The 12,646-nt window shown below is 45.7% G+C and overlaps 1 protein-coding gene across 2 annotated transcripts in view; it reads right to left on the bottom strand.

Annotated features, from left to right (window-relative positions):
- Nucleotides 1–631: 631 nt before the first annotated feature.
- LOC139385813 (2-phosphoxylose phosphatase 1-like) overlaps nt 632–12,646 on the bottom strand; it is a 73,921-nt gene continuing 61,906 nt past the window's right edge. The window contains exons 4-6 of one of the 2 annotated variants that reach the window (XM_071131055.1): nt 8,665–8,791; nt 2,824–2,963; nt 632–2,721 (exon numbers count right to left, since the gene is read on the bottom strand). In XM_071131055.1, coding sequence (XP_070987156.1) covers nt 1,676–2,721; nt 2,824–2,963; nt 8,665–8,791 — 1,313 coding nt within the window. In that variant the 3' untranslated portion in view covers nt 632–1,675. The remainder of the gene's footprint in view (nt 2,722–2,823; nt 2,964–8,664; nt 8,792–12,646) is intronic. The other variant, XM_071131056.1, reaches the window with a different exon arrangement.

The following is a 12,646-nucleotide window of genomic DNA, read 5'->3' on the forward strand; positions in this document are numbered from 1 at the left end:
TGGGATTTAGTTGGTTTTACAGGAATATCAACATCCTGCAGGTTTTGGTCCTGCAGGATTCCTGCAGGAATTGTCATGGTCGTACAGGAATTGCCACAGGAATTGTTCTGCGGGATTTAGTTGGTTTTACAGGAATATCAACATCCTGCAGGTTTTGGTCCTGCAGGATTCCTGCAGGAATTGTCATGGTCGTACAGGAATTGCCACAGGAATTGTTCTGCAGGATTCATGCTGGGATTTAGTTGGTTTTACAGGAATATCAACATCCTGCAGGTTTTGGTCCTGCAGGATTCCTGAAGGAATTGTTATGTTTGTGCAGGATTTCTGCAGGACTAGTCATCATGGAATTTTTCTGCAGGATTTTGTCAAGCCTACAGGATTCCTGCACAATTCCTTCACAAAAGGTTGAATTCCTGCAGGACTTTTTTGTTATTCGCCCACCCATCCCGACCAAGCACCTTTTGTTTTAGCCTAAGTAACCTTCTATCTTATGTATCCATTTCAAACATAACATATCATACTAATTTGATTGTCCTGGATTTATGTTTCTTATATTACGTCTAGTCTGAGACTTGGGGAATTCAGAACAGTAATAAGTTAGCTCATACGTTTTCACACAATACAGAGACCGTTGTGAGGAAACAAGTTTTATTACTTCTTTGCAGACAGTGTAATGTGCTTTACAGTAAAAATTGTAATTATTCAAAATTATGAACATCATTAATAAAAATAGTCCCAACTGAAAAATGGTTTCCTTCATGTAGTGGAAAAATGTACAATTTACTGATGACATATGTATCAACTGTTATTACCATCTTACAGCAGCAGTGAAATCTAAGTACCATAAAAACTAGCCTTTACTAAGGTGTGGAATATTTTCATTGAGTAAACGTTGAGTGTAAATTGTTGGGATGACTTAATTCTTAACATTGAAATCAGCCTGAAAGAACAGTATGTGGCTGAGCTCTTTTTTCAGCAGTAAACTCGAATTAATTATACAGAAAAAACGACTAATTCTATTGGTCTCCAGCACCATTTTAATCAAAATGTAAGAACAATATCGAGACAAATTATAATTGGCAGTTTCAACATTTTATATGAACTAATCCAGCATTCGTGTTTCCAGTTTCAATGTTCCTCTTTTCTATGCAGGAATTTGGGAAAAGCGGAATCTCAACATTCCCAGTTGGAATGCAGGAATGTGCGAATGAAGTGTTTGAGTACTTAACTTTCACCCTAGAATGTCTTTCCCTTACAAACATTTCAAAAACGTAAAAATGGTAGAAAGGTCAACGTTCAAATGAGTATATTTGCAGGTTAAGTATCCGGGTGTGATTGTCAACACCACAAGGCTGTCAGTTTAGAAGTCATTGTTAACTTCCTTGACAAATACATCTGATCAAGAAGGCATGAAGAGTGTGTATATAGTGTTTGTGTATAGGAATTTGTTGGTGAAAATGTGTATTTTTGCAGTGTGTTTGTGTGCATGACATGTATGATCAGTATCTATGCTTTCTAGGAATGTTTTTTGACTTTAGAGAAATGTCAAAGTTTTAAGACATTAAAATAGTTCAATAGGGCACGACCATCAAAGTGGGAAAAGAGCTATTAACAAATTCCAAAATCAGCTAAATGATTCCCTTCCTCTCCTCCTCTCTCTCCATCCCTCTGTCAGTCAGCCTGTCTGTCGGTAGCAGGCGTCGTGGTAGGACGTGGCGTTGAGGACACCGAACATGTCTTTCCTGACGAAAGACAGGAAGTTACCCAGGGGGCATAGCGGTTGTGTGGCATGGCGGTCATGTGAGCGACAGAAGGTGGTATGGAATGTTACGTCCTCTCCGTTGTACAGAACCCTCACAAACATGTTACCACCTTTTGACCTCTCCCCTTTCACCCCAGAAGCCTTATTCTGACTCTGTTGTTGCCCCTTACGTGGTCCCTGCGTTGCGTGCGGACTCTTCCACAACTCAAACACAACCCTTGCTGCAAACCTCGGGAACAATGCCTCCTCCAAGCCCAGGGCGCTTAGTAACGGCGCCACGGTGACGTCGTGAGCCGAGGACAGGGAAAACACCTCCTCTCCAGCACGGGGTTTTCGGCCCGGAGCGTAGGCCTTGGCGACGCGCTCCAACCTGTTGGCGGTGCGGTTGAGGTAGGGGTGCATGGCGAGCACGGCGTAGCGGCGATACAGTCCCACCCTCCTCCTGTCCACCTCGTCCTCTAACTGCTGCCTCCGGATCACAGCGAACTGGGCCAGAGTCAGACAGCCCCCACTGCCGAGAGCACTCCCTGCTGACACACAGGGGAAGGACAGGCCGTGGCACAGGTGGCACAGCAGAGAGTCTATAGGGTTGGCAGCTCTGAGCTGGCGCGGGGGCAGACCTAGTGTACGGGCCATGTCTGCGTAGGTCCTCTCCAGTTCAGTGTCTGCCGCTCTGAGGCGGTACTGTCTCCTCTGCTCCTCCTCCAGATAGGGGTTCCTGGCAGGACAGTCGCAGGCTGAACCACAGAACAACGTGCTCCACTGGTGGTGGACTGTCAGACGGCTCCAGTCAAAGTCTGGCAGGAACCCATACAGAAGAGCCATCCCGCTCTGGAGGGTGCGGCTCCTGCCTGTAGTCTCCACCCACACTTGCTTGGTCGACCAATCGGGCGGGAGGAGTTTGTGGCGCTTGTAGGCTTGGCGAAGGAGCTGGCCATTGCGTAAATGCTGCACTACACCTAAAGAGGGAAAGACAGAGATTGGTTGCACATTTCAGATATAAAACCAGCCTGTTCAGGTGGTTTTTTACATATCTTTAATGTGATTAATTGGTTGGTTACCTGTCTGAGTGAGCTCGCCCATCTCACAAGCGCTGTGGTTAGGGAGACGGGGCAACGAGCTGAGAGTCCCCTCCCAGCGGCCATGCCCTCCCTGAGCCATGTGACCAATGAAAGATTTTAGCTGGGGGTGGGAGGGCTTCCTGGAAGGGGGAGAGAGATGAAAGAGAGGGGAGGGGGTGTTAAGTGACATGATTAATATGTGACATGTGGAAGGAAAGAACCCTTTGTATGGGGTGAAAACTAGAGTTAAAGTAGAATGCAGTCTTGCACTGTTATGTCTCTACCACCAGGGAGCTGTCTAACACAACACTGACTGAGCCTAGTTCGATGTGCGGTAGATAGAGTATGAGGGCTATATAAACACAATCAGCAGGGACATGGCTACAGAGACAAGAGCATCATCTTTACCTCACAGTGAGGTCAGTGTACAGTCAGGGCAGGGGATGATCAGTCAAAGATCTAACCGATTAGAGATGATAGAGGATTACGGTTTAATACATCAAATCTGGGAGCTGCCGCTCAACCGCACCATAGTTTTACAGATTAAAGATTATTTATGGGGTGGCAGGTTCAACGGTACACACGAGCACGCACACACACATACATGAGCATGCACACATACACACAGGGACACTGGTTTCCATAGCAATCCAGTTCTGAGACATCACCCAAAACCACATCACATCCTATCATTAGTCTCAGATTCGACAAGGTTTGTCATGATTGGTTGAAACATTGACCCTAAATCTATGCCTTCCACCACAGAATAGTATTACATCATGAAATCCCGTTTGCCAAGCAGCCCATCTCTTAACATTCAGCAGGCAGCTCCAGTCTCTAACTAACGTTTGCCAGGCAGCTCCAGTCTGTAACTAACGTTTGCCAGACAGCTCCAGTCTGTAACTAACGTTTGCCAGGCAGCCCAGTCTCTAACTAACGTTTGCCAGGCAGCTCCAGTCTCTAACTAACGTTTGCCAGGCAGCTCCAGTCTGTAACTAACGTTTGCCAGGCAGCTCCAGTCTGTAACTAACGTTTGCCAGGCAGCTCCAGTCTCTAACTAACGTTTGCCAGGCAGCTCCAGTCTCTAACTAACGTTTGCCAGGCAGCTCCAGTCTCTAACTAACGTTTACCAGGCAGCTCCAGTCTCTAACTAACGTTTACCAGGCAGCTCCAGTCTCTAACTAACGTTTGCCAGGCAGCTCCAGTCTCTAACTAACGTTTGCCAGGCAGCTCCAGTCTCTAACGTTTGCCAGACAGCTCCAGTCTCTAACTAACGTTTGCCAGGCAGCTCCAGTCTCTAACTAACGTTTGCCAGGCAGCTCCAGTCTCTAACGTTTGCCAGACAGCTCCAGTCTCTAACTAACGTTTGCCAGGCAGCTCCAGTCTCTAACGTTTGCCAGGCAGCTCCAGTCTCTAACTAACGTTTGCCAGGCAGCTCCAGTCTGTAACTCCAGTCTCTAACTAACGTTTGTCAGGCAGCTCCAGTCTGTAACTAACGTTTGCCAGGCAGCTCCAGTCTGTAACTAACGTTTGCCAGGCAGCTCCAGTCTCTAACTAACGTTTGCCAGGCAGCTCCAGTCTCTAACTAACGTTTGCCAGGCAGCTCCAGTCTCTAACTAACGTTTGCCAGGCAGCTCCAGTCTCTAACTAACGTTTGCCAGGCAGCTCCAGTCTCTAAATAATTATGCATTATGCTGGTGTTAGATTTAACATTCTTCTATTCTATTGACTTGAGAGAGAGAGAGAGAGAGAGAGAGGCAGGCTAAAGAGGGGGAATAGTTTCCAGCTGGAGAGACCGCAGACAGAGACAGTGGGTCGACTTGGCATGCTTGTGCCAGCTATGGGGAATTACATGCAGACACACACTCGAACAGTCCCCTAGGATCCTGCCTATAACCCATATGCTAGTGCAGAATAGATCCCCATAATTACACACTGGTCAAAATAAAAACAGACCCAGATTGTAGACCTTTATAAATAAGACCTTTATAAATGTAAATCTCTCTCTCCCAAGCACACACACATAATCCACACACACCCCAGAGACAAAACAGCCTGCTCAAACACACGTCTGCTGTATCTATTGAGGGTACTCGGAGTGTGGTGTCAGGAAAACAACCTCTCACTCAACGTCAACAAAACAAAGGAGATGATTGTGGACTTCAGGAAACAGCAGAGGAAGCACCCTCCTATCCACATCGAAGGGACAGTAGTGGAGAAGGTGGAAAGTTTTAAGTTACTCGGAGTACACATCACAGACAAACTGAAATGGTCCACCCACACAGACAGTGTGATAAAGAAGGCGAAACAGTGCCTCTTCAATCTCAGGAGGCTGAAGAAATTTGTCTTGTCACCTAAAACCCTGACAAACTTTTACAGCCTGTTGGGCTGTATCGCCGGCTGGTACAGCAACTGCACCGCCCTCAAAGCGCAAGGCTCTCCAGACAGTGGTGCGGTCTGCACAACGCAATACCGGGGGCAAACTACCTGCCCTCCAGGATACCTACAGCACCCAATGTCACAGGAAGGCCAAAAAGATCATCAAGGACAACAACCACCCGAGCCACTGACTGTTCACCCCGCTATCATCCAGAAGGCGAGGTCAGTACAGGTGCATCAAAGCTGGGACCGAGAGACTGAAAAACAGTTTGTGAAATATAACATACTGTTGAAGGCCATCAGACTGCTAAACAGCAATCACTAACTCAGAGAGGCTGCTGTCACGCCCTGGCCATAGAGAGGCTTTTATTCTCCATTTGGGTTTGGTCAGGGTGTGACTAGGGTGGGCATTCTGTTCATTTTCTATGTTTTGTTTGGCCAGGTGTGGTTCTCAGAGGCAGCTGTCTATCGTTGTCTCTGATTGAGAACCATACTTAGGTAGCCTTTTCCCACCTGTGTTTGTGGGTAGTTACTTTCTGTTTAGTGTGTTTTGCACCTGACGGAGCTGTTTGGTTGTTCGTTTGTTGTTTAGTGTTCAGCTGCGCATTGGTCCTCACCTTCTTCCACCAACGGCCGTTACAGAACTACCCACCACCAAAGGACCAAGCAGCATGGTAAGGAGGAGCAGCGCTATCTGAAGAAATGGACATGGGAGGAGATACTGGAAGGCAAGGGACCCTGGGCATAGGCTGGGGAGTATCGCCGTCCACAGGAGGAACTGGAGGCAGCTAAGGCTGAGCGGAAACACTACGAGGAGTTGGCATGGCTGGCAAGGAAGCCCGAGAGGCAGCCCCTCAAAAAATTGGGGTGGCACACATTAGCCTTTTAAAATCATAAACTTGGATTAGCTAACACAGCGTGAACACAGGAGTGATGGTTGCTGATAATGGGCCTCTGTACGCCTACAGTATGTAGATATTCTATTAAGAATCAGCCGTTTCCAGCTACAATAGTCAGTCATTTACAACATTAACAATGTCTACACTGTATTTCTGATCTATTTTATTTTAATGGACAAAAAAATAGCTTTTCTTTAAAAAAACAAGGATATGTGACCCCAAACTTTTGAACGGTAGTTTATATGTACAAATTCGTATTCCTCCCTTTAGATTTGTGTGTATTAGGCAGTTGTTGGGGAATTGTTAGATATTACTGCATGGTCGGAACTGGAAGCACAAGCATTTCGCTACACTCACATTAACATCTGCTAACCATGTGTATGTGACCAATAAAATTTGATTTGATTTATTGCAGCTCCAGCAAAACAAAGATCTTCTCTCAGGAGGTCCACAGTTCAACATCCCCAAGTCTACCTTCATCCCTCACTCTCTCTGTTTCTCTCTCTCTGTCTCACACTCTTGTTTTCTCTCCATGAATCCTTCCCACTCTCTCCGCTTGGCTGTGTCGCCTTGCATCTATCCATTTCTCTCTCTCTCATCTCCCTCTCTCCCTTGCTCCTTTCAGCTCTAACTTGGAGTGGAATGTCGGTGCTGAGAGCCAGATGGCATTGAATACTGGTCAGAGGGAGAGGTGCACTGGGGGAAAGAGGGAGACAGAAAGGCAGAGAGAGAGAGTGCGAGTACAGACACAAACTCAGAATGCACGAGCGCTCATGTGGGTTTGAGTCACAGGAGGCTGCTGAGGGGAGGATGGCTCATAATAATGGCTGGAACAGAGTAAATGGAATGGCATCAAACACATGGAAACCTTGTTTGATGTATTTGATACCATTCCACTGATTCCACTCCAGTCATAACAACGAGCCCAAATAAGGTGCCACCAACCTCCTGTGATTTGGGTTATGCCTTCTTGTGACATGCCAAACATTAGTGAAGATGTGTAATTATCTTCTAGCCAAAGTTTGGCTTCATAGCAGACATTCACCAGTCCTCTCAGCTCTGTGAAGGCCAGGCCCAGTGGCCACAGATGACTCAGATTACTGACTCTTCCTCTGCAAGACCCATCAGCTCAGAATGAAATGCCCATGTTGAATTTGCAAATGGCCATACACCAAGATATCCCAAAAAGAGGATTGGGGAGGAATTTATCAGCCATCTGTTTAGAATGAAGTCACCGGGGATCACTCTGTTGTGCCAATCAAAGTAGATAGAACCCAAGTGCCCTCACACACACAAACAATCTCTCTCACACACACTCTTTTCACACACACTTTTGACTGAGGGAAGCCAGGTCTGAAAGAGCCCTTCCTGCCCTGATCTTTGCTTTTGAGAATGACCAGCAAGAGCCACAGCAATGACTTCCCTTTCTATAAATAATATGTTATCAGAAACTGCCATCTGCATGATGAGAGGCAGAGCGGAGCAGTGGGATGAGACAGGATGACAGATGAATGAGGGGGGGAGGTGAACACAGAATAAAAGACAGTTGTACACAGAGATAGAAAAGGATATGGGAAGATGAGAACATGAAAAAGAGAGAGGATATCAAAATGTTTGTCAGAAATACTCCACACTGAGAAATGACTTAGCACACACACATGTGCTAAATCATTTCTCAGTGGGGAGTATTTCTGACAGAGACAGTATTGCTTCTTCACAGCAGCATGGAAAATCGTGTTTTTCAAATCAAGTGAGATAAGAGGCAGCAAAACCTTGTGTGTGTGTGTGTGTGTGTGTGCATCCATCTGCACCAGAGAGTGGCAGCAGAACAGCAAACACAACACCACAGTGACAGTCTGGAGGGAAAACAAGTGGGAGAAAATGAGTGATAAAAGTAAAATGGAGAGACAGAATGACTGTTGGACAGTCAACATTGTCACACTTTGAAATAAGGAATGTCTCTGTGTTAGAGCTCAACGTGTAGTAGGATCACTCTGATGCTCCTAGGTGCCATTGAAAGTGAACCTGTGGCCCCAGGCAGGACATGCACCTCCCTGACACTCTTGATAATTACATAGCAAACACATCTCAGCTCTAACCCCGGAGGGAGCACTACATCTAACACAGTCAGACTGAACATCTTGTAGCTCCACATCACACACTGCATAACCATGGCTAATCACTTTGACTAACAACAACAGCTCGTTTTCTCTTTTGACATTCCCCTCTTCTTCATAGCAATTATTGCTTAAGTTTTCCACCGACATGCTAACCAGAAACTCTTCAAAGGGGGGGGTAATTTCACAAGACAAAGTGGTATCATTTTCTGGCTGCATTTGATATAATCTAATGATCTAATGCTCTAATGATGTAATTATCTAATGATCAAATGATGTAATGGAAACTGTGGAGCTGGAGGGAATAGCTAACATTTACAGTAGACTCCAGTTCATTCAGGAGGACGTCTTTATTTAACAGAAGGCCTTGATGAATGAATAATAGGAGACGAGAGACTATTTGTTGCATCATCATTGGATGTTCAGTCAGTGGGCATAGCTCTCACCTCTTTGGGGACAGGGTGCAGTCGATGGCAGGCCGCTTGGTTTTGGGGATGGCGTAAAGGGGGTAACGGTCGCCATGGCGAATCATCACCTGGACAGACAGCAGCTTGTAGTCCACAGGGCTGTGTCCTGGGAGGGGAGAGGACCACACATTCATCATCACCACTATCACCATCATCACCATCATCATCACCACCATCATCACCATCAACCCCATCATCACCACAATCATCATCAACAACACCATCACCATCAACATCATCATAGAAGTAGTAGTGGTTGTAGCTGTCATAGTAAGGCTAGTTACGGTAGTAATAGTGATGATTTATAATAAAATACACTCTTCCTCTGATACAACATCAGAGGAAGTGGTTTACAGATAACCTTGTAGTAGTATGTGATACAAGTAACTCCAATCCTTATTGATATGAAGTGTTGCTGTCATGAGATTGTGAGAGTGCATGGTTTGAATAAAGACTATAGTACACTGTCCTGACTGACTGACTGACTGAGAGACCAACCATTTAAGCAGTCAGATGTTCTTCGAGACCACAGTGGCCTTGAGTCTTCTGGCCTGTGCAGAAGACTCAAGATTTGGTTTCGGTTCAACTATTTAAAAAATAATAATAGTTTTCAATTTCGATAAACATTTTTACCATGGCTCTCTATCCTCTAACCCTGACCCTTTATCCTCTCTATCCTCTAACCCTGACCCTTTATCCTCTCTATCCTCTAACCCTGACCCTTTATCCTCTAACCCTGACTCTCTATCCTCTAACCATGACCCTTTATCCTCTCTATCCTCTAACCCTGACCATTTATCCTCTCTATCCCCTAACCATGACCCTTTATCCTCTCTATCCTCTAACCCTGACCATGACCCTTTATCCTCTCTATCCTCTAACCATGACCCTTTATCCTCTCTATCCTCTAACCCTGACCATGACCCTTTATCCTCTCTATCCTCTAACCCTGACCATTTATCCTCTCTATCCCCTAACCATGACCCTTTTGTCCTCTCTATCCTCTAACCATGACACTTTATCCTCTCTATCCTCTAACCATGACCATTTATCCTCTCTATCCCCTAACCATGACCCTTTTGTCCTCTCTATCCTCTAACCCCGACCCTTTATCCTCTCTATCCTCTAACCATGACCCTTTATCATCTCTATCCTCTAACCCTGACCCTTTATCCTCTCTATCCTCTAACCATGACCCTTTTGTCCACTCTATCCCCTAACCCTGACCCTTTATCCTCTCTATCCTCTAACCATGACCCTTTTGTCCACTCTATCCCCTAACCCTGACCCTTTATCCTCTCTATCCTCTAACCATGACCCTTTTGTCCACTCTATCCCCTAACCCTGACCCTTTATCCTCTCTATCCTCTAACCATGACCCTTTATCCTCTCTATCCTCTAACCATGACCCTTTTGTCCACTCTATCCCCTAACCCTGACCCTTTATCCTCTCTATCCTCTAACCCTGACCCTTTATCCTCTCTATCCTCTAACCCTGACCCTTTATCCTCTCTATCCTCTAACCATGACCCTTTTGTCCACTCTATCCCCTAACCATGACCCTTTTGTCCTCTCTATCCTCTAACCCTGACCCTTTATCCTCTCTATCCTCTAACCCCGACCCTTTATCCTCTAACCATGACCCTTTATCATCTCTATCCTCTAACCCTGACCCTTTATCCTCTCTATCCTCTAACCATGACCCTTTTGTCCACTCTATCCCCTAACCCTGACCCTTTATCCTCTCTATCCTCTAACCCTGACCCTTTATCCTCTCTATCCTCTAACCATTACCCTTTTGTCCACTCTATCCCCTAACCATGACCCTTTTGTCCTCTCTATCCTCTAACCCTGACCCTTTATCCTCTCTATCCTCTAACCCCGACCCTTTATCCTCTCTATCCTCTAACCATGACCCTTTTGTCCTCTCTATCCCCTAACCATGACCCTTTATCCTCTCTATCCTCTAACCATGACCCTTTTGTCCACTCTATCCCCTAACCCTGACCCTTTATCCTCTCTATCCTCTAACCCTGACCCTTTTGTCCACTCTATCCTCTAACCCTGACCCTTTATCCTCTCTATCCTCTAACCATGACCCTTTTATCCTCTCTATCCTCTAACCCTGACCCTTTATCCACTCTATCCTCCAACTAACCATTAACCTTTATCCTCGCTATCCTCTAACCATGACCCTTTATCCTCTCTATCCTCTAACCCTGACCCTTTATCCTCTCTATCCTCTAACCATGACCCTTTATCCTCTCTATCCTCTAACCCTGACCCTTTATCCTCTAACCCTGACCCTTTATCCTCTAACCCTGACCCTTTATCCTCTAACCATGACCCTCTATCCTCTAACCATGACCCTTTATCCTCTCTATCCTCTAACCATGACCCTTTATCCTCTCTATCATCTAACCATGACCCTTTATCCTCTCTATCATCTAACCATGACCCTTTATCCTCTCTATCCTCTAACCCTTTATCCTCTCTATCCTCTAACCCTGACCCTTTATCCCCTCTATCCTCTAACCCTTTATCCTCTCTATCCTCTAACCCTTTATCCTCTCTATCCTCTAACCCTGACCCTTTATCCTCTCTATCCTCTAACCATGACCCTCTATCCTCTAACCATGACCCTCTATCCTCTAACCATGACCCTTTATCCTCTCTATCATCTAACCATGACCCTTTATCCTCTCTATCATCTAACCATGACCCTTTATCCTCTCTATCCTCTAACCCTTTATCCTCTCTATCCTCTAACCATGACCCTTTATCCCCTCTATCCTCTAACCATGACCCTTTATCCTCTCTATCCTCTAACCATGACCCTTTATCCTCTCTATCCTCTAACCCGGACCCTTTATCCTCTCTATCCTCTAACCCTGACCCTTTTGTCCACTCTATCCCCTAACCCTGACCCTTTATCCCCTCTATCCTCTAACCATGACCCTTTATCCTCTCTATCCTCTAACCATGACCCTTTATCCTCTCTATCCTCTAACCCGGACCCTTTATCCTCTCTATCCTCTAACCATGACACTTTATCCTATCTATCCTCTAACCCTGACCCTTTATCCTCTAACCCTGACCCTTTATCCTCTCTATCCTCTAACCATGACCCTCTATCCTCTAACCATGACCCTCTATCCTCTAACCATGACCCTCTATCCTCTAACCATGACCCTCTATCCCCTCTATCCTCTAACCATGACCCTTTATCCTCTCTATCCTCTAACCATGACCCTTTATCCTCTCTATCCCCTAACCATGACCCTTTATCCTCTCTATCCTCTAACCATGACCCTTTATCCTCTCTATCCTCTAACCATGACCCTTTATCCTCTCTATCCTCTAACCCGGACCCTTTATCCTCTCTATCCTCTAACCCTGACCCTTTATCCTCTCTATCCTCTAACCCTGACCCTTTATCCTCTCTATCCTCTAACCCTGACCCTTTATCCTCTCTATCCTCTAACCATGACCCTCTATCCTCTAACCATGACCCTTTATCCCCTCTATCCTCTAACCATGACCCTTTATCCTCTCTATCCTCTAACCCGGACCCTTTATCCTCTCTATCCTCTAACCCGGACCCTTTATCCTCTAACCCTGACTCTCTATCCTCTAACCATGACCCTTTATCCTCTAACCCTGACTCTCTATCCTCTAACCCGGACCCTTTATCCTCTCTATCCCCTAACCATGACCCTTTATCCTCTCTATCCTCTAACCCTGACCCTTTATCCTCTCTATCCTCTAACCCTGACCCTTTATCCTATCTATCCTCTAACCATGACTCTTTATCCTCTGAATCTAGTTAACCATGACCGTATCAACCAAAATATGTCTATGTGCCCTTGAGCAAGACAGTTAACCCTACTTTTCTCCAGAGGTACTGTACTACTATGGCTGACTCTGTAAAACAACACATTTCACGGTAACGTGAAATCCG

The sequence above is a fragment of the Oncorhynchus clarkii genome, chromosome 27 (genome assembly GCF_045791955.1).
Source record: "Oncorhynchus clarkii lewisi isolate Uvic-CL-2024 chromosome 27, UVic_Ocla_1.0, whole genome shotgun sequence".
Taxonomy (NCBI): Eukaryota; Metazoa; Chordata; class Actinopteri; order Salmoniformes; family Salmonidae; genus Oncorhynchus; species Oncorhynchus clarkii.